The sequence below is a fragment of the Erythrolamprus reginae genome, chromosome 1, assembly GCF_031021105.1.
Source record: "Erythrolamprus reginae isolate rEryReg1 chromosome 1, rEryReg1.hap1, whole genome shotgun sequence".
Taxonomy (NCBI): domain Eukaryota; kingdom Metazoa; phylum Chordata; class Lepidosauria; order Squamata; family Dipsadidae; genus Erythrolamprus; species Erythrolamprus reginae.
Window position 1 is genome coordinate 21,592,246 of NC_091950.1, and position 22,817 is coordinate 21,615,062.

Consider the following 22,817-nt stretch of genomic DNA (forward strand, 5'->3'; position numbering starts at 1 on the left):
ATGTATTATGCATTATATATTATACATTATATATTATATATATACAGTGTTCCCTCGATTTTCGCGGGGTTCGAACTTCATGGAACGTCTATACCACGGTTTTTCAAAAATATTAATTAAAAAATACTTTGCAGTTTTCCCCCCTATACCACGGTTTTTTCCGCCCGATGACATCATATGTCATCGCCAAACCTTCGTCTGCCTTTAAAAAACATTTTTTAAAATAAACTTTAATAAATAAACATGATGAGTAATAAGCTAAATGGTTGCTAAGGGAATGGGAAATTGTAATTTAGGGGTTTAAAGTATTAAGAGAAGGCTTGGGATACTGTTCATAGCCAAAAATAGTGTATTTACTTCCGCATCTCTACTTTGCGGAAATTCAACTTTCGCGGGTGGTCTCGGAACGCATCCCCCGCGAAAATCGAGGGAACACTGTAATTATATACATTATATATTATATCTTGAACACCCGGCTCTTATCTAGAAAAGTTGGACCGACATCCGCGGGCCGGTCACAGATAGCGGACAGGCCGCATCCGGCCCTCGGGCCGCATCTTGCCCAGGTCTGGTCCAAGGTCATCTTTTGTTCTACATCAACGGAAGTAAAGATGAGGTCGGTGAAATCCCTGCACTCGGACTGGTCCTCGTGATGAACTTGTGGGTGTGCGGATGGGGGATGAACCTTAACCTGGGTGGGGAACTGGAAGGAAGTTAGTATCGGGATGGCAACGGCGTGACCAGCATGGCTCTGATAACAAATCGAACCTTGGATGAGAGAATTGGACTGGAATCTGATTTATTTCTCAGATGCTATTTGGGGCGCTGACACCAAGCCTCTATCTCAGTGTTTCCCAACCCTGGCAACTTGAAGATATCTGGACTTCAACTTCCAGAATTCCCCAGCCAGCATTCGCTGGCTGGGGAATTCTGGGAGTTGAAGTCCAAATATCTTCAAGTGGCCAAGGTTGGGAAACACTGCTCTATCTGTTTGGACGTCCGTTTTGCACTTCTGTCCAAAGCACTGACCTTTCATTCCTTTAACCCGGTTTAGGAAACAAAAGAAGGAATCAGAGGTGAGGCTGCAGGGATGCTGAGACTAAGATCTCAGAGTGATTTTTAAACTGGCCTCTTGTAGTTGTTAATGTATGAGCAGACCAATCCTTGTGCGCACACAGAAATGTTTAGACTGAGATTAGTTGTGAATAAGTACTCAGCCACACAGAGATATGCTAACTTGAATTAAAATTTACTTGAGAAATAGCATGTTCCTATAAACAGTTGAAAATCATACACATAAGTCAGAATAACAATCTAAATATTATCAAGTACATAGTCTTTCTTACCAGTTGCCTGTGTCATAATCAAACAAAGATATCAAGCATAAATACATTTTAGCTATAAGACATGACTACATACAGAGAGACTGCAGAGCTAACCTAACAGTGAGTAGCCACTAACAGTGAATAGCTAGACAAAGAGAAACAGAGAGGGTGGCTCAGAGAAATAAGCTATAAACTCTCGCTCTCTCTTCTTATGGCAATCGGCAACACCTGTAGCCAATTGTCAACGCAACAGTTATGGACAGAGTCCTAACAGTAGTGCCAGTTGGCTAATCAGAATATGTTTTGTTAGTGTTATTAATTAAGGTTCCGTTCAGAGAAAAAGTTTACTGTGCTTAGGAATGTTCAAAAGTTATGTGTTGAATAAATAACAACGCTCCTGGAAGAAAATAGCAAGCCATTGGCATGTTAATACAGTGGTACCTCTAGTTATGAACTTAATTCATTCCATGACCAGGTTCTTTAGTGGGAAAGTTTGTAAGAAGAAGCAATTTTTCCCATAGGAATCAATGTAAAAGTAAATAATGCGTGCGATTGGGGAAACCACAGGGAGGGTGGAGGCCCTGTTTCCTCCCAGGAGATTCCTAGAGAGGCCCCGCAGAGGCTTCTCCCCGCCTTTTCCGGCTCTGTTTCCTCCCAGGAGATTCCTAGAGAGACCCCACAGAGGCTTTCCCCCACCTTTTCCGGCCCTGTTTCCTCCCAGGAGATTCCTAGGGAGGCCCCACAGAGGCTTCTCCCCGCCTTTTCCGGCCATAATTCCTCCCAGGAGATTCCTAGAGAGGCCCCATGGAGGCTTCTCCCTGCCTTTTCCAGCTCTGATTCCTCCCAGGAGATTCCTAGAGAGGCCCCATGGAGGCTACAGTTTCGGAAGGTCGGGCTTGGAAAATGGTTCTTGAGAAGAGGCAAAAAAATCTTGAACACCCGGTTCTTATCTAGAAAAGTTCAGAAGTAGAGGCGTTCTTAGGTAGAAGTACCACTGGAAGTAGAATAGAATATGAATAGAACGGAACCAGGAACAGGATAGATGAACAGAGTTGGAAGGGACCTTGGAGACATTTAATGCAATTTACATAATTAATTTTCTTTGGGATCTGACTTTTAGCCCACCCAGTTAGTTGGAGAGGGGGCAGACATGAATTAGAGAATTACAGGGTGCCCATAGGATGGCCTGTGCTTAATGGAGTCCCAGAGTGACCCTCTTTTGCACCCCACCCCCATCCCTGGAGAGGCAAAGGATGCACCCCAAAACCCCAAAAAAGACCTCTGACTCACCCGCACGAGACATATAAGCATCCCGACAGTGCACAAGGTGAACATAACTGCTGGGAAGAGCATGACCACAGCAGCGCCAACATTCTTGCCCATACATTGTACAGCAGCCACCCAGCCGCTAAAAGAAACCAAGAAAAAAAAGAGGGTTGCAATTTTCAGAAAATATTTTCCTGCTTCATTGGGCCAAGACGCTTAGCAGATAAATGTATATAAAATGCACTGACAAGACAATAGAACAGGGTCCAGGAGATTACCAACGCTTCTCTGAGGGAGGGGTCCTCCCCGGCTCCCTACAAAGAGGCACTTTGGTGCCCCCTCCTCAAGAAGCCTTCCCTGGACCCGGCTGTATTTAATAACTATCGTCCTGTCTCCAAGAAGGTGGTGTTGCTCCAGCTCCAGCGATCATTAGATTAGATTAGGTTAGATTTATTGGATTTATATGCCGCCCCTCTCCGCAGACTCGGGGCGGCTCACAACAATGGCAAAAACAGTACATGGTAACAAATCTAATATTTAGCAATCTAAATTACAGTTTTAAGTTAAAAAGTCCATAAAAGCAACCCCAATATATATAAAAAAACAAGCACACAATCAATCATAGACCAAAACTACGTGGGCAATTCCCCCATGCCTGACGGCAGAGGTGGATTTTAAGGAGTTTACGAAAGGCAAGGACGGTGGGGGCAATCCTAATCTCTGGGGGGAGCTGGTTCCAGAGGGTCGGAGCCACCACAGAGAAGGCTCTTCCCCTGGGTCCTGCCAGATGACATTATCTAGGTCACCAGCAGTCTGGATTCAGACCCAGCTACAGCACGGAAACTGCTGGATGATCTCTGGTGGGCCCGGGACAGGGGTTTATCCTCTGTCCTGGTGCTTCTTGACCTCTCAGCGGCTTTTGATACCATCGATCATGGTATCCTTCTGCGCCGACAGGAGGGGCTGGGAGTGGGAGGCACCGTCTTAGGGTGGTTCTCCTCCTACCTCTCTGGTTGGCTGTGGTCGGTGTTAGCGGAGGTCAGAGGTTGACTCCTGGGTTCCTACCTTGTGGGATTCCTCAGGGGTCAGTCCTCTCCCCCCTGCTGTTTAATATCTACAAGAAACCGTTGGGTGAGATCATCCAAGGACATGGGGTGAGTTACCACCAGTACGCTGATGATACTCAACTGTACATTTCCACCCCATGTCCACTCAGCGAAGCAGTGGAAGTGATGTGCCGGTGTCTGGAAGCTGTCAGGGTCTGGATGGGTGTCAACAGGCTCAAGCTCAATCCAGACAAGACGGAGTGGCTGTGGGTACTGCCTCCCAAGGACATGTCCATCTGTCCGTCCAGTACCCTGAGTGTGTGTATGTGTATAATTATTGACCCCCTCAAAGAGGGTCCGCAACCTGGACTCCTCGATCCACAGCTAACTTTAGAACAAGGGGGGCGTTTGCCCAGGTCCGCCTGGTGCACCAGTTGCGGCCCTATTTGGCCAGGGAGTCTTTGCTCATGGTCCCTCATGCCCTTATCACCTCGAGGCTCGACTACTGCAGTGCTCTCTACATGGGGCCACCTTTGAAGAGTGTTCGGAAACTTCAAATCGTCCAAAATGCAGCCGTGCGAGCGGTTATGGGCCTTCCAAGACATGCCCATATCTCACCATCACTCCGCGGACTGCACTGGCTGCCGATTGGTTTCCGTACACAATTCAAAGTGTTGGTTATGACCTATAAAGCCCTACATGGCATCGGACCAGATTACCTCCAAGACGGCCTTCTGCCACACGAATCCAAGCGTTCGGTCGGGTCCCACAGAGTTGGTCTCCTCAGGGTCCCATCAGCCAGACAATGTCGGCTGGAGGGACCTAGAGGAAGAGCCTTCTCTGTGGCGGTCCCGGCCCTCTGGAATCAGCTCCCCCTGGAGATTCGCACTGCCCCCACCCTCCTCACCTTCTGTAAAAGTTTAAAGTAAAACCTATAAAGCCCTTCATGGCATCGGACCAGAATATCTGCCGCACGAATCCCAGCGACCAGTTAGGTCCCACAGAGTTGGCCTTCTCCGGGTCCCGTCGACTAAACAATGTCATTTGGCGGGACCCAGGGGAAGAGCCTTCTCTGTGGCGGCCCCGGCCCTCTGGAACCAACTCCCCCCAGAGATCAGAATTGCCCCCACCCTCCTTGCCTTTCGTAAACTTCTCAAAACCCACCTCTGCCATCAGGCATGGGGGAATTGAAATATCTTCCCCAGGCCTATATAATTTATGTATGGTGTGTTGTGTGCATGTTTTCTAAATTATGGGTTTTTAACTTTGTATTATTAGATTTGTATTGTACATTGTTTCTATCACTGCTGTGAGCCGCCCCGAGTCTACGGAGAGGGGCGGCATACAAATTTAATAAACAAACAAACAAACAAACAAACAAACAAACAAACAAACAAACAAACAAAGACCTATTTGTGCCACCAGCCTTGGGGCCATTACATCCTAGGCCCCTGGCCGATGAGTGTAGTATGTCTTGCTGTGTGAATGGGAATGAATGGTTTTAAATGTTATTAGAGTTTGAAGTTTTTTAGCTATACTAATTGGATTTTTAAAATATGTATATTGTTTTGATATGTTGTGATCTGCCCCGAGTCCTTGGAGAGGGGCGGCATACAAATCCAATCAATCAATCAATCAATCAATCAATCAATCAATCAATCAATCAAAAACAAACAACCAATCAGATGCTTTGCTTACCTTGCTCCCCACCCACCGAAACCGATTGCCTGGAAGGCTGTCAGGATAAACTGGGCTCCAAAAATGAAGAAAAAAGCCATGAAATTAAACGAGCTGTCTGACCTGGGGGAAGCACGAGGAACAAGAGACATAGATTTAGTATACAAGAAAAATACAGGGAGTCCTCGGCTTACAACCGTTCATTTAGTGACCGTTCAGAGTTATGAGATGACTAAAAGAGCGGCTTATGACTTTTCTCCCACTTGCAACCACCACTGCAGCATACCCATGGACATGAGATCAAAATTTGGATGCTTGGCAAACTGGTTCATACTTATGCTATAACTGGTTCCTACTTACGACGGTTCACATGATTCCCCTTTTGTGACCTTGAGACAAGCAAACTCAATGGAGAAGCCAGACTCACTTAATAACTGCATTACTAACTTATCAACTGAGAAAACATTATTTTACGGAAAGAGTTGTTAGATGCTTGGAACAAACTTCCAGCAGACGTGGTTGGTAAATCCACAGTAACTGAATTTTAAACATGCCTGGGATAAACATAAATCCATCCTAAGATAAAATACAGGAAATAGTATAAGGGCAGACTAGATGGACCATGAGGTCTTTTTCTGCCGTCAATCTTCTGAGTTGGAGGAGGGGGGCAGTGGTTGGAGTACAGCACTGCAGTCTACTTTCAGCTAACTGCTAGCTGTAGTTCAGCAGTTCAAATCTCACCACCGTCTCAAGGTTGACTCAGCCTTCCATCCTTCCGAGGTGGGTCAAATGAGGACCCAGATTGTTGGGGGCAATAGGCTGATTCTGTAAACCGCTTCGATAGGGCGGTAAAAGCACTATGAAGCGGTATATAAGTCTAAATGCTATTGCTAAATGTTGGGCTCAATTGTGATTCTAAGACAAGGACTACCTGTAAATGGACAATAATTACATTACCTAATTATATCTGTTGGGTAGCCTCTAATTCTAATGCTCAGTCATGCCTTATTGTACATCAATTTATAGCAATAGCAATAGAATTTAATTTATATACCGCTTTACCGTGCTTTACAGAGAGGGCTAAGCAGTGCAGCTGTACATCTCCACCCCATGTCCAGTCAACGAAGCAGTGGAAGTGATGTGCTGGAGGCTGTTGGGGTCTGGATGGGTGTCAACAAGCTCAAACTCAACCCGGATAAGTCGGAGTGGCTGTGGGTTTTGCCTCCCAAGGACAATTCCATCTGTCCGTCCATCACCCTGGGGGCGTCCTCCTCGATCCACAGCTTACATTAGAGAACCATCTTTCAGCTGTGGCGAGGGGGGCGTTTGGCCAGGTTCGCCTAGTGCACCACTTGTGGCCCTATCTGGACTGGGAGTCACTGCTCAAGGTCACTCATGCCCTCATCACCTCGAGGCTTGACTACTGTAATGCTCTCTACATGGGGCTACCTTTGAAGAGTGTTCGGAAACTTCAGATCGTGCAAAATGCAGCTGCGAGAGCAATCATGGGCTTCCCTAGGTATGCCCATGTTACACCAACACTCCGCAGTCTGCATTGGTTGCCGATCAGTTTCCGGTCACAAATTCAAAGTGTTGGTTATGACCTATAAAGCCCTTCATGGCATCGGACCAGAATATCTCCGAATCCGCCTTCTGCCGCACGAATCCCAGCAACCAGTTAGGTCCCACAGAGTTGGCCTTCTCCGGGTCCTGTCGACTAAACAACGTCGTTTGGCGGGACCCAGGGGAAGAGCCTTCTCTGTGGTGCCCCCAATCTTCTGGAACCAACTCCCTCCAGAGATCAGGACTGCCCCCACCCTCCTTGCCTTTTGCAAACTCCTTAAGATCCACCTCTGCCGTCAGGCATGGGGGAACTGATTCCCCTGGGCCGTTCCATTTAATGCATGGTATGTTTGGGATGTATAGTTGTTTTTATATTAAAGGTTTTTAACTGTTTTTCATAATTGGATTTGTACTGTGTTTTATTGTTGTGAGCTGTTCCAAGTCTCCGGAGAGGGGCGGCATACAAATCTAATTAATAATAAATAAATAATAATCTGGGCCCTCATTTTACCCTCTTTGGAAGGATGGAAGGCTGAGTCAACCTTGAAGCCTACTGAGATTCGGTCTGACAAACTGTTGGCAGCTGGTGATCACAGAAGTAGCTTGCTGTACTGCACTCTAACCAGTTAGCCCAGGTTCCATTGTTCGCAAACTATTCAAGACTCATTTATGCCGCCAGGCATGGGGGAGTTAAGATATTCCTTCCCCCTAGGTCATTACAAGTTATGCATGGTATGTTTGTTGTGTATGTTTGGTTTTATTATAAGGGTTTTTAGTTGTTTTATTAATTGGATTTCTACATGCTGTTTTTATCATTGTTGTTAGCCGCCCCGAGTCTGCGGAGAGGGGCGGCATACAAATCCAATAAATAAATAAATTGTGCCACCGAGGCTCTTTATTAATCTCCCTGTGTCTTTTTCTTTCTCTAAACAGCCCCAATGGTTGCATTCTTTGACTCCTTGATCAAAATACTGCAATTAAGATTTAGGGCTAATATGCAGGAGGAGGCTCCAACCTATTTCTTTATTCCCCAGCACCAGAACTCTGATTTTGGAAATTTAAGGACAATAAGAGATAAATTACACCAGCGTGAAATTTTACCGGAAGGCTTTGTAGACTGGCCGGAACCAACACACATAACTACAGGGGCTGAAGAGGACAAGCCAAAGAATTGCCAAGCCAAAATTGGTACCATTTCCCTCACCGATCCACCAAGCCAGGCAAGCAATGAGGTTAACACACAAGGTGATGCAGTAAACTATGGAAGAAGAAGAAGAAGGTAAAAAAAGAGACATTTAAAGTACTGGGAAAATCCAAGGCACTTTAAAGCAATGATGTATACAATATGGAGTTTGAAAGTTTAGTGGTGAAATTGGATCTTACGAAAGGGTGAAGGTTGGAGTGCTAAGGAAAGCTTCTCTCAACGGTAACGATACAGGTTCTCCTAGCGCAGTGGTTCTCAACCTTTCTGATGCCGCCACCCCCTTAATACAGTTCCTCATGTTGTGGTGACCCCCAACCATAAGTCTAGCGCCAATTCTCCCAACAGAGCTTTAAGCTGATTGGCAGGAAGGTCAGAGGGACGCCCCCCACTGCAAACGCCTGATTGGTTGGATTGTAAAAAGATGTTCCAAGGTGCCAGAATAGAAGCTTTAGTTCCTAACACCATGAGAAATTTGTCTTTTCAAAGTGTTGGTTATGACCTATAAAGCCCTTCATGGCATCGGACCAGAATATCTCCGGGACCGCCTTCTGCTGCACGAATCCCAGCGACCAATTAGGTCCCACAGAGTTGGCCTTCTCTGGGTCCCGTCGACTAAACAATGTTGTCTGGCAGGACCCAGGGGAAGAGCCTTCTCTGTGGCGGCCCCGACCCTCTGGAACCAGCTCCCCCCAGAGATTAGGATTGCTCCCACCCTCCTTGCCTTTCGCAAACTTCTTAAAACCCACCTCTGCCGTCAGGCATGGGGGAATTGAGACATCTCCCCCTGGCCTATATAATTTATGCATGGTATGTTGTGTGTATGTTTGGCTTTTTTAAATAAGGGGTTTTTAGAGACTTATTAATATTAGATTTGTGATACATTCTTTTTATTATTGTTGTGAGCCGCCCTGAGTCTGCGGAGAGGGGCGGCATACAAATCTAATAAATAAATAAATGGTCTTAGGCGATCCCTGTGAAACTGTCGTTCGACCCCCAAAGGGGTCCCGACCTCCAGGTTGAGAACCACTGCCCTAGCACATATCTGCTAGTTGTTCCTGACTGTAGGAGTCAACCTTGAGCCAGTGAGACTCGAACTGCCAAACTGCAATTAGCCAGCAGTCAGCAGAAGGAGCCTGCAGTACTGCATTTTAACCACTGCGCCACCATGGCAAGTATTCTTGCTTTATACAAGACCATTAGCTTTGCTTTTATATAGTTTTAATATTTTAAAGTACTATTTTACGATGCTTTAATTTCTAGTTGTTTTATTACTAATCTGCTGCCCAAAATCACCTTGTAGGGAAGATGGTCAGACTAAAAATCAAATGAACAAATAATGTGATAATGCCTTTACCAACACGGACTCTTAAGCAGTAGCCCCTTTGCTGGAATAAATTCAAACTAATCTACTTTCCTAAATAGACTGTAGCGGGCAACCACAACATTTTTGGGAAATCGCTGCATCGGCATGAAGGAAACAGCCATCTCCTGTTGATTCACTTAGTTCCTAGAAAAAAGCTGGTCTAAGAGGTCATCTGGCTGGTGAGTCATCAATAAATCACTTCTTCTAACTCTTACTTGGAAAAATGAGGCAAGTCCACAATGCAGAGGAAAGTGGAGGAAGAGGACAACCAAGGGCAAAGTGGAAGGACTGAGGGGGGCCCAAGGAGCCAGGTCAGAGACCGATCGTCCTGGAGAAAATCTATCTAACATGGGGTGCTGAGAGGTGGCATTGCTTAGATTGCATAGAACAGTGATGGCGAACCTATGGCATGGGTGCCACAGGTGGTACGCGGAGCCATATCTGCTGGCACGCGAGCCGTTGCCCTAGCTCAGCTCCAATGTGCATGTGCCAGCTGATTTTGGGCTCGCACAGAGGCTCTGGGAGGGCGTTTTTGGCTTCCAGAGAGCTTTCAGGGGGATGCGGGAGGGCGATTTTACCTTCTTCCAGCTCCAGGGAAGCCTTTGGAGCCTGGGGAAGGCAAAACACGATCCTACTGGGCCCACCAGAAGTTGGGAAACAGGCCATTTCCAGCCTCCAGAGGGTCTCAGGGGTGAGAGTTGTTTTTGCCCCTCGCCAGGAATAGAATTATGGGCTATTGCACTTGCGCATGTGCAATAGCCATCACTGGCACAGAATCAGTCAATTAATACTTATTAGTCTAATCCTGCCTTTTACAAACTTTTGACAGCCCAATGCATTTGGGAAGTAGCAGTATCAATTATCTCTGGAAAGGCTAGATAAGATTGATCTCACCCTTCTAGTCTTTGGGGCTATGAAATCTGCAGGATCATTTGGGCATTATGATCTCTTTGCCAACAACCCATGCTCTGCATGTAGTTTGCCAGGTTCTTTAGATACACATCTTGGCTCTGGGCAAACTGTCTTCTCATGTCATTGGAAATCTACCATTTGGCTGAATCGGGGTGTCAAACACAGATTTCATTGAGGGCCGCATCAGGGTTGGGTTTGATCTTTGGGGCCCTAGGTGGGTGTGGCCAGCTCAATGTCACTCATCGAGGCTCATCTGTTTCCGGCCACGACAGCCTCCTACAGCCCTCTGCCAGTAGATCCTTCTTAGGCAGGATTAGACTAATAAGTGTTAATTGACCGATTCTATGCAATCTAGGCCAGTGTTTCCCAACCTTGGCAACTTGAAGATATCTGGACTTCAACTCCCAGAATTCCTCAGCCAGCGAATGCTGGCTGGGGAATTCTGGGAGTTGAAGTCCAGATATCTTTAAGTTGCCAAGGTTGGGAAACACTGATCTAGGCAATGCCACCTCTCAGCACCTCATGTTAGATAATGGCTGGAAACAGCCTAGAAGGCCTGCATGCGGCCCTCCTGAGCTCAGTTTTCACTGGCAGAGGGCTGCAGAAGTCCGGCGTGGCTGGAAACAGAGCCCGGGAGGCCTGCGTGTGCCCCTCCCAAATTCCATTTTCGCTGACAGAGGGCTGCAGGAGGCTATCGTGGCTGGAGCCTGTGTGTGGCCCTCCCAAGCTCCGTTTTCATTGGTACAGGACTGCCGGAGGCTGTCATGGCTGGAAACGGAGCCCGGGAGGCCTTTGTGTGGCCCTCCCGAGCTCCATTTTTGCTGGCAGAAGGCTGCAGGAGGCCATTGTGGCTAGAAACAGAGCGCGGGAGCCTGTGTGTGGCCCTCTCGAGCTCTGTTTTCATTGGCAGAGGGCTGCAGGAGGCTGTCATGGCTGGAAATGGAATCCAGGAGGCCTGTGTATGGGCCTCCTGAGCTCCATTTTCGCTGGCAGAGGGCTGCAGGAGGCAATTGTGGCTAGAAACAGAGCCCAGGAGCCTGTGCGTGGCCCTCCCGAGCTGTTTTCATTGGCAGAGGGCTACAGGAGGCTGTCATGGCTGGAAATGGAGCCTGAGAGGACTACGTATGGGCCTCCCAAGCTCCATTTTCGCCGGCAGAGGGCTGCAAGAGGCCATTGTGGCTAGAAACAGAGCCCGGGAGCCTGTGTGTGGCCCTCCCAAGCTCCATTTTCATTGGCAGAGGGCTGCAGGAGGCTGTCATGGCTGGAAACAGAATCCAGGAGGCATGCGTATGGGCCTCCCAAGCTCCATTTTCGCTGGCAGAGGGCTGCAGGAGGCCATTGTGGCTAGAAACAGAGCCCAGGAGCCTGTGTGTGGCCCTCCCAAGCTCCATTTTCATTGGCACAGGAGTGCAGGAGGCTGTCATGGCTGGAAACGGAGCCCGGGAGGCCTGCTTGTGTCCTTCCTGAGCTTAGTTTTCACTGACAGAGGGCCGAAGGAGGCTGCCGTGACTGGAAACGGAGCCTAGGAGGCCTTCATTTGTCTATCCCAAGCTCCATTTTCGTTGGAAGAGGCACCGCAGGCCGGCCCTTTGCCGTTTCCAGGGTGGGCCACGGGCCAATTCTAAGCACGCTGCGGGCTGGATGTGGCTCACGGGCCTTGTGTTTGACACTCCCTAGTCTGGATGGAAGTTTGCACTAGTTTTTGTGTTAGCTTTCCACTCCATATCCATAAGGATATCTTGCTGGGTACCTTGCTATTTAAAAACAAAACTGAAACCTGAAGATAAAGACCAAAAAAAAAAAAAAAGACCAGATTAAATTTAGAAATATAATATAATAAGATTTCCAATAGAGCTGAACTTACACATCCACAAGCGATAGATCCGCCTCACCAGAGTCTGGTAATCAATTGGGATTTCATCAGTGAAGTTCTGGTAGAAGCACGGTTTCAGCGGGATGAATTTAGGAAGCGGGGGGAAGTTGTTCACTCTCTCTACAAAGGGGATAAAAATCAGGCAAATTAACAGAGTGAATGGCAGCTTTAGTCATCAGAGCAGTAAATCGGTCTGAAGATAAAATATACAAACAAGCCTGCAGAGTTTCTGAGGAACACAAATAATAGAAACAGCCTAACGTAATCAGGAATGCAAGAAATTGCAACCTAAGCAAAATTATGTTTTAAGACTTTTAGGCAATGCTGTCATGAACAAAGTAGCTTTGTAAGTGACATATTTTAACAGAAAGATGTTCATGTATATTCATACAGCTCAACAGGGGCTAGAGCAGTAGTTCTCAACTTTCCTAAGGCCACGACCCCTTAATACAGTGATCCCTCGAGTATCGCGAGGGTTACTTTCCAAGACCCCTCGCGATACTCGATTTTTTGCAATATAGTGGTGCGGAAGTAAAAACACCATCTGCGCATGCGTGCCCTTTTTTCCATGGCCGCGCATGCACAGATGGTGTTTTTACTTCCGCACCTGGGAAGACCCAGGAAAGGTTCCTTCCGCCGCCCAGCAGCTGAGGAGCCGCTTTTCCGGCCGCCGCTTTTCCGGCCGCCGCTTTTCCGGCCGCCGCTTTTCCGCTGCCCGCCCGCCCGCCGCTCGGTGCACGATCGGGGTTTCCCCTTTGCGTGGGCGGCGGGGAATTCTGGGAGTTGAAGACCCAGGGAAGGTTCCTTTGGCCGCCCAGCAGCTGATCTGCTCCGCAGCGCAGTAGCAGCGAGGAGCCGAAGATGGGGTTTCCCCGTTGCCCACGCAAAGGGGAAACCCCATCTTCGGCTCCTCGCTGCTACTGCGCTGCCGAGCAGATCAGCTGCTGGGCGGCCGAAGGAACCTTCCCTGGGTGCCGCCCGCCGCTCGAGAGCAAGAGGGGGAGAGATAGAGAAAGAGAGAGAAGGAAAAAAGAGATGAGAGAGGGAGGAAGAGAGTGTGAGAGAGGAAGAAGCAAGATAGAGAAAGAGAGAGAAGGAAAGAAAGAGATGAGAGAGGGAGGAAGAGAGTGTGAGAGAGGAAGAAGCAAGATAGAGAAAGAGAGAGAGAAAGAAAGATGAGAAAGGAAGGGAGTGACGTCATCGGGTGGAAAAATCGCGATATAGCGTTTCGCGAAGATCAAGATCGCGAAACTCGAGGGATCACTGTACAGTTCTCCGTGTTGTGGCGACCCCCAACCATAAGTCTACCGCCAATTCTCCCAACAGAGCTTTGAGCTGATTGGTAGGAAGGTCAGAGGGACACCCCCACTGTAAATGCCTAACTGGTCAGATTGTAAAAATATGTTCTAAGATGCCAGAATAGAAGCTTTAGTTCCTAATGCCAGGGAAATTTGTCTTTTCCCAGGGTCTCAGGCGACCCCCGTAAAATGGTCATTCGACCCACAAAGGGGTCCCGACCCCCAGGTTGAGGACCACTGGACTAGAGAAACGGCTGTCATCCAAGTCAATTTTAGCTTTGAAAGAGAAAATTTGAATTGTTCCAGTTGGATTTTTACCTGCCATTCCTTTTTTTTTCCAGAAAGTGTTACACCAGGAAGAGCTGGGTCTAAAACAGAGGAAAAGAAATGTTAGGTCCAAAGAGAGATTGAGGCTTTCATTTCCCAGAGATTCAGCACATGATAAAAAAGGAGGACAAAGGGTTCAATTTGTCAAACCTCTTAATGAGTCAGCAATTGGCCATCACTGGACCAGGTCTATCACACCATAATCAGCCTGTCTTTATTCTCCTACAATCCAGAAGGAGACACAGTGGTACCTCTACCTACAAACGCCTCTACTTATTAATTTTTTCAAGATAAGAACCAGGTGTTCAATATTTTTTTGCCTCTTCTCAAGAACCATTTTCCATTTACAAAATTGAGCCTCTGAAAGTGTAACTGGAAAAGGCAGGGAGAAGTCTCTGTGGGGCCTCTCTAGGAATCTCTACATGGGGCTACCTTTGAAAAGTGTTCGGAAACTCCAGATCGTGCAGAATGCAGCTGCGAGAGCAGTCAGGGGCTTACCTAGGTATGCCCATGTTTCACCATCACTCCGCAGTCTGCATTGGCTGCCGATCAGTTTCCGGTCAGTTTCCGGTCAAAGTGTTGGTTATGACCTTTAAAGCCCTTCATGGCATTGGACCAGAATATCTCCGAGACCGCCTTCTGCCGCACGAATCCCAGCGACCGATTAGGTCCCACAGAGTGGGCCTTCTCCGGGTCCCGTCAACTAAACAATGTCGGTTGGTGGACCCCAGGGGAAGAGCCTTCTCTGTGGCGGCACCGGCCCTCTGGAACCAACTCCCCCCGGAGATTAGAACTGCCCTTACTCTTCCTGCCTTCCGTAAACTCCTTAAAACCCACCTTTGCCTTCAGGCATGGGGGAACTGAAATATCTCCCCCTGGGCATGTTTAATTTATACATGGTATGCTTGTGTGTGTGTCTGTTAGTATATGGGATTTTAAAATCTTTAAATATTTTAAATTTGTCAGATTATTTATGATTTGTTCCACGTGTTATGAGCCGCCCCGAGTCTTCGGAGAGGGGCGGCATACAAATCCAAATAATAAATAAATAAATAAATAAATAAATAAATAAATAAATAAATAAAATCTCCTGGGAGGACACAGGGCTGGAAAAGGGAGGGAGAAGCCTCTGTGGAGCCACTCTAGGAATCTCCTGGGAGGAAACAGGGCCTCCACCCTCCCTGTGGTTTCCCCAATCGCACATATTATTTGCTTTTACATTGATTCCTATGGGAAAAATTCTTTTCTACTTAAGAACCTGGTCGCGGAACGAATTAACCCTCATCAGCTAGCCATATCCTCTCACTGGGATTTGAACTTATATATATATATCTGAGAGAGATGTTAACATAAAAGGCCATTTGCACAAATCTGTATTAGCATAATACAGCCCCAAGCATAATTACCAGTGTCTGGAGAATATATCAGCCATTATGATTTGATTATCATTGCAAAACTTAGGAGCACTTTGCTCTAGCATTAGCGCCTTTAGCCAAGCGATACATAATCTGCGTAATGCAGGCCTTTCTCTATGGAAGGGGCAACAAGTCCTCCCTTCAGCAAAGAGACAGAAGACCCCTTGTGCCAATTCTGAGAAGGCCTTTAAAAAAATATCAAGAGAATACAAAGAGGCAAGTGTCTCCTCTCAGCAGCAGCAAACTCTGTCAGGCAGCAGCAGGAGGAAGATGTCAGAAAATCAGATCCAGAAAATCAGTGCTGATTTAAGGACGATCAAATCATATATTCAGAAATGCTGAGTACAATTGGTCGGCCAGAGCATCTAATCAAGCAAACAGTTTAAGTATGCATTTCAAAAAACCCAAATATTTATAAAAGGGGGAAATGCCTACATGATTCCAAGTAGAATCATAGAATTGGAAGGGATCTCCAATTGGTTATGACCTATAAAGCCCTTCATGGCACCGGACCAGATTATCTCCGGGACTGCCTTCTGCTGCACGAATCCCAGCGACCAGTTAGGTCCCACAGAGTGGGTCTTCTCCGGGTCCCGTCAACTAAACAATGCCACTTGCGGGACCCAGGGGAAGAGCCTTCTCTGTGGTGGCCCCGGCCCTCTGGAACCAACTCCCCCCAGAAATTAGAATTGCCCCCACCTTCCTTGCCTTTCATAAGCTACTTAAAACCCACCTCTGCCGCCAGGCATGGGGGAATTGAGATACTCTGTCCCCCTAGGCCTTTACAATTTTGTGCATGGTATGTCTGTATGTATGTTTGGTTTTATAATAATGGGTTTTTAATCATTTTTAGTATTGGATTATTATTGTACGCTGTCTTATTATTGCTGTTAGCCGCCCCGAATCTCCGGAGAGGGGCGTCATACAAATCCAATAAATACAATACAATACAATCTCGAAGGTCATCGGGTCCAACCCCCTGCTCAATGCAGGATTCACTAAACCATCCCAGAAAGATGACTGTCCAGTCTCTGTTTGAAGACCTCCAGTGAAAGCGAGTCCACCACCTCCTGTGGCAAACTGTTCCACTGGTTTATCACCCTTACTGTTGGAAAGTTTTTCTTATATCTCATCTAAATCTACTGCCTTGCAGTTTAATTCCATTGTTTCTAGTCCTTCCCTGTGCTAATGAGAACAATGCTGATCCCTCTGCTCTGTGACAGCCCTTCAGATATTTGTAGACAGCTATCAAGTCTCCTCTTGGTCTTCTCCTTTGCAGACTAAACATCCCCAGATCCTTTAACCGTTCCTCATAGGACATGGTTTCCAGACCATTCACCATCCTTGTAACTCTCCTTTGAACTTGCTCTAGTTTATTAATGTCCTTTTAAAATTGGGGCCCCCAGAACTGAACACAGTATTCCAAGTGTGGTCGTACCAAAGTACTGTAGAGAGGAATAATTACTTCACGTGAGCGAGATTCTATGCTCAGTCTTCGCCTGTGAAATGGAATCTAAGACAGTGTTTCCCAACCTTGGCAACTTGAAGATATCTGGACTTCAACTCCCAGAATTCCCCAGCCAGCGAATGCTGGCTGGGGAAATCTGGGAGTGGAAGTCCAAATATCTTCATTTTGCCAAGGTTGGGAAACACTGACCTAAGAGACTGAAGTCCAGCCTCACCAAATCTGACACCATTGGGGCTCCAATTCCCAGAAATGTATTTATTTATTAGATTTATAGGCCTCCCTTCTCCTCGTGGACTCAGAGGGTTCACAAGAATTTAAAAAATAGATACAATGATAATAAGCTTGGGTTTGTCAAAAACAGATCATGCCAGACTATCATTCTTTGATAAAGTGACAAAATTAGTGGACCAGGGGAATGCTACCGATGTGGCTTACTTGGACTTCAGTAAGGCTTTTGACAAAGTAGACCATAACCTACCAATAAGTAAACTAGAAAAATGTGGGATGGACAGCAACAGCTCCAGATGGATTCAAAATTGGCTAAATAAATGCACTCAACGTGTAGTGCTCAATGGAACTACATCTAGATGGAGGGATGTATGAATTCTGGCTGTTGCCAGAACATCTGGAGGACATCACATCTGGAGGACATCAAGTTAAAGGAGGAAAAATTTGAACTAGATTAAAATCATTCTGGAATATTTAAATCTGCCTTTTTCCCGTTTATCTTGTTTGTTTACTAAGGGTTTATTTAATTAGAAAAGCAACAGTTATTGTAATGTCTATGAGAACTCATTATGTTTAGGTTATATGCTGAGTTTTGTTTCTGCAGTAGCTCAAATATGCAGCAGACATTTTGTGGCATTTAAAGATTTAAATGTTTGTTTTTTGTGAATTAAATTCACTTCGGGACATAAATGTTCACCAAGCTACATTTTTAAATGACTTTCGGAAATTGCTTCCAAATTGCTTTTTAGTTATTAGGAACCTTTGCAAAGACAGGTTAGAATCAGGTGTGTTTTCTTCAGTATTTAGTAAAAAAAAAGTTTTAAGTGCAAAGTTAAGGACTTTAAAAAAATGAATAGCAAAAGAGAGATTTCAGAACATTGATTTTTGGAAAGTTAACAATGGAATAGAGAGTCCAGATGAGTTTGAAATAAGCATTCCAATACCTCAGGGGTTGCCACAAAGAAGAGGGAGTCAACCTATTCTCCAAAGCACCTGAGGGTAGAACAAGAAGCAATGGGGGAAAACTAAGCAAGGAGAGAGGTAACTTAGAACTAAGGAGAAATTTCCTGATAGTCAGAACCACCGTTCCCCGAAAGCTGCGAGTGTGTGCGCGCGCCCCCACAAGTACCCTCCTGGGCACCCGCCGGCGAAGGCTTTTCTTATTTTGAATGTTCCGAGTGGGCTGGTATGGAGATAGGGAGCGCGCACAACCGCCCGCGCGCCCGACATTGAATATCACCTTCGCCAGCCTCCGCTGAGAAGAATGGAGAGAGAACGAGAGTGAGTGAGAGCAACAGACAGCAAGATAGAGAGAAAGTGAGAAAGAGAGAGAAAGGGGGGAGAGAAAGAGATAGCAAGAGAGAGAGAACAAGAGAGAGAAAGAGTGTGAGAAAGAAAACAAGAGAGAAAGAGAGAGAAAGAGAGAGAAAGCAAGAGAGAGAAAGAAAACAAGAAAAAGTGAGAAAAAGAGAGAGAGCAAGAGGGGGAGAGAGAGAGAAAGAGAGAGAGAGAGAAAGAAAGAAAGAAAGAGAGAGAGAGATGAGAGAGGAAGGAAGAGAGTGAGAGAGAGGAAGAAAGCAAGAGAGAGAGAGACAGAGAAAGCGAGAGAGAGAGAGAAGAGTGGAAGGAAGAGATAGAGAGAAATGATAGAAAAAAGGGGAGAAAAGAGAAATGAGAAAATGATTGAGGCAGAGAATGACAGGAAAGAGAGAGAAACAGAAAGTGACTCTTGATTTAAAGCATATGGTAAAAGCACTTAAATAATAAGAGAGAAAAAAACCCCAGCCCTCACCTGTTTTTATTAATAGTTATGTTTTTGGTTTTGCTGGTTGATTTAGTTTTAATAGTAATGGATTTTGGTTTTTTTAAATTATTAATTTCTTTTAATAAAAAAGAAGGGATTTTTTCTTATTTATTTATTTATTTATTTATTTATTCTATGCCGCCCAGTCCCAAAGGGATTGTCGCTCAGACACTATACTTTTCCGCCCACACCGAAAAAAAATTAGAGGGTACATTGGTCAGAATAGTTAATCAGTGGAACGGCTTGCCTTCAGAAGTTGTTTTTTTAAATTGTTTTTTATTATATATTTTTATTGATTTTATAATATAAAAACACACACGCAACATATAACAAGTGCTCAGTGATTGTTCCCACCACCAGACAAACATTCGTACCCCACCACCAATCGGGGGGTTTTCTTGTATAAACCATTTTAACCCAGGAGCGAAATATTTATTTACATATTATACAATGATTCCAACTTATTTTTATAGCTTGGTCTCGGATTCTACTCGCCATATATCGTCTTACCTTGTCCCATTCAGTTGTCGCAAATCAGTTTCATTAATCAAATTCATCCTTTTAACCATAATCTCAAATTGAATGTGCTCCACCATGTACTGGTACCTGCCTCCAGAAGTTGTGAATGCTCCAACACTGGAAGTTTTTAAGAAGATGTTGGATAACTATGTGTCTGAAGTAGTATAGGGTTTCCTGCCTAAACAGGGGATTGGACTAGAAGACCTCCAAGGTCCCTTCTCACTGCTGTTGTTTGTTTGTTGTTGTTGTTGTTATAATTATTGTTGTTATTATTATTGTTATTATTATTATAGATTTTGAAAGTAACTAGAAGAATCCCTCCTGTGGGAAAATGCTGCTTTGGATCCCTTAAAAAATATATCATAGGATGGCACTTTGAAGGTTGAACACTAGAGGGAGCCAGAAGGAACTAAAGATTACAATTAAAGGTAATACAGCTAGACCTTGACAGCAGTTCATTTAATGTCCATTCGAGGTTACAATGGCACTGAAAAAAGTGACTTATGACCATTTTTCACTCTTACGACCACTCTAGCATCCCCATGGTCATGTGATCAAAATTTAGCTGCTTGGCAAAGAACTCTTATTTATGACAGTTGCATTGTCAGCCGGATCTAGATAGTACCATACTCAACGGCCCCAGGCCTCCTGACAGAGCCGGGTTTTAATGGGTTTCTGGCAGGCCAGTAGGGTGGGGGCAGAATGGGCCTCCGGGGGCAGTTGGTTCCAGAGAACCGAAGCCACCACAGAGAAGGCCCTCTTATGTGGCCCCGCCAACTGACACTGTCTAGCAAATGCTGGCTGGGGAATTCTGGGAGTTGAAGTCCAGATATCTTCAAGTTGCCACTGTTGGGAAACACTGGTCTAGCCGACGGGACCCGGATAAGGCCAACTCTGTGGGCCCTCTTTGATTTTCAACCAAGTGTGCCGATATGATTTATCCAATAAAGAAGTCCTTTGAGGAAGTGTCTGGACTCAAAGTTCTGATTTGCTTGGGTCGGAACCTTGACAATTTATATATTCCTCTCCTAAGGCTAAGCAAGCAATTTCTTCTGGCAGCTGTTTTGCAGCTGCCAATGTTTCTATTCCTCATTGTGAAGCCCCTTCTGGTGTTTATGCTATGGGTTACTGGTAGTTTCAGGTACTTTCTATTCTATTTACTACTGCGGTTCAGCAACCTGTGAACTTTGGTTCTTTACTTTGGAAAGTTTTGTACTTTCTGAAGATCCTTCACTCATATTCTCCACCACAACCCATAGTATAAACATGGGGCATGTAAAATGGGGCAAAACTCACTTAACTCTCTCGTTTAACAACAGAAATTTTGCATTCAGATGGGGTCATAAATGAAGAATCGCCTATAATGTATAGACTGAAGGATATTTGTAAACAATGGAGGCAAATGTCCATTTTAAGAGTCTGCTTTTATGGATAAAAAATGGAAAGGTTCCTCTCGCTAGTAATTCCTGACTCTAGGGGGCAGTACTCAGCCCCGTTTCAAAGTCGAAGAACCAGCGCTGTCTGAAGACCTCTACATGAGCATGTGTCCGGCATGACTAAACGCCAAAGATGAACGGAACGCTATTACCTTCCCACCAAAAGTGGTCCTTATTTTACTACTTGCATTTTTAGGTGCTTTTGAACTGCTAGGTGGGCAGAAGCTGGGACAAGTAACGGGAGCTCACCCCATTATGCGGCATTAGGGATTCGAACCGCTGAATTGCGGTTCGATCAACAAGCTTAGCGTCCTAGCCAGAGCCACCGTGTTCCATTATGTATAGACTGTCTCTAAAAGAAGATATGGAAGAGAAACAAATTTTATTGGACAAGACCAATTTGAAAATGGCTCTATAAAACCAAGAGAGCGACCTAGATAAGTTTCCTATATTGGATTTGGAAAAGAGACTTGAAAAGTTTTGAAACATTTTCTGAGGAAGAGAAAAAAAAAATGAAAAAAAGGAGAAAGTTCTATAACAATATTTGAAGGGAATAAAGATCAAGATTGTTACAAGGAAGGAATACAAAGTTGGTTTATCAAGGTTAAAATAGATATGTTATCTCTGGTAACACCTAGTGGGCGTTGGCTGACCAGGACTGAATAACAAGGTTTTAATTTTTTTATATAGTTAAGAGATGAAATATGGAAAGAAAAGATAACTTATTGCATTTTAATTTAAAAAAAATCACTTATTAAATTGTGCATAAGTATTGTTGATGAAGAAGGAAATAATTATGTATTTCTTTTTTTTCCTTTTCTATATTCATTTTTCTTGTCCATTTTTCCTCCTTTACTTCTTCTTTCAGTTCTTTTCCCAGTTTGGATTAGTTCTTGCATTTTAATTGTAATGTTTAATAAATTATAAAAAACACAAACTAGTGTTATTTGCTATTGCTACCAGATTCATAATTCTCTGATCCTGCCTGCATCTTCCTGAAGGAAAAGGACAATACTGTATTTACTTCCCTCCAGCATTCCATAATTTCTCAAAATAATACAAAAAACTTTGGCTAGATCTTCTGTAAACTTCAGCGCTGTTAGATCCTATTACTTATTATTATTTCTGTAACTTTTCTGTAATTCAAGGAAAATATATATTTCTAGACCACATTTCTCTCAAACTGAGTCCTGTTTAGATTGTTGCTTCAGAAATGCTTAAAATGTCATGCATTTTCTCGAATGAAATTAGGTGGAAATGGATATTGATTAGTTCCAACTTTTATTTGCTACCACTTAACATTTTATCATTTTCTTTGAGCAGCTGATACACACACACCTCTTTTATTCTGAAGCTATCCAAACAGGCTCTTTTGTAATTCCTAATTTGCTTCATTAATCTTAGCTCAGCTTGGAACATTATAGTGATTCTGACAATAAACCTACAATTCTTTTATGGAAAGAAACATTTAAATATGTTAAAGGCTTAAATAAGGTTCAGGAGGGAAGTGTTTTTAATAGGAAAGGGAACACAAGAAGAAGGGGGCACAATCTGAGGGGGAAAGATCAGAAGCAACGTGAGAAAATATTATTTTATGGAAAGAGTAGTAGATGCCTGGAACAAACCTCCAGCAGACATGGCTGGTAAATCCACAGTCGCTGAATTTAAACATGCCTAGGATAAGCATATATCCATCCTAAGATAAAATACAGGAAATAGCACAAGGGCAGACTAGATGGACCATGAGGTCTTTTGCTGCCGTCAATCTTCTATGTTTCTACTTCTATTGCTTGACTAAATGCTCCCTGCTGGTTTTGTAGTACAGGGGTCTCCAACCTTGGCATATTTATTTATTTATTTATTTATTCATTCATTCATTCATTTATTAGATTTGTATGCCGCCCCTCTCCGTAGACTCGAGGACGACTTGTGGACTTCAACTCCCAGGATTCCTCAGCCAGCAAAGCTCCAACCTTGGCAACTTTAAGACTTGTGGACTTCAACTTCCAGAATTCCTCAGCCAGCTGGCTGAGGAATTCTGGGAGTTGAAGTCCACAATTCTTAAAGTTGCCAAGTTTGGAGACTCCTGTTGT

General features: G+C 44.9%; 1 protein-coding gene across 1 annotated transcript in view; it reads right to left on the minus strand.

Moving 5' to 3' along the window:
- SCAMP4 (secretory carrier membrane protein 4) overlaps positions 1 to 22,817 on the minus strand; it is a 36,119-nt gene that overhangs the window by 4,102 nt on the left and 9,200 nt on the right. The window contains exons 2-6 of the mRNA XM_070746865.1: positions 13,846 to 13,895; positions 12,221 to 12,349; positions 7,979 to 8,135; positions 5,336 to 5,437; positions 2,616 to 2,733 (exon numbers count right to left, since the gene is read on the minus strand). Of these exons, the coding sequence (XP_070602966.1) occupies positions 2,616 to 2,733; positions 5,336 to 5,437; positions 7,979 to 8,135; positions 12,221 to 12,349; positions 13,846 to 13,852 (513 nt within the window). The 5' untranslated portion in view covers positions 13,853 to 13,895. The remainder of the gene's footprint in view (positions 1 to 2,615; positions 2,734 to 5,335; positions 5,438 to 7,978; positions 8,136 to 12,220; positions 12,350 to 13,845; positions 13,896 to 22,817) is intronic.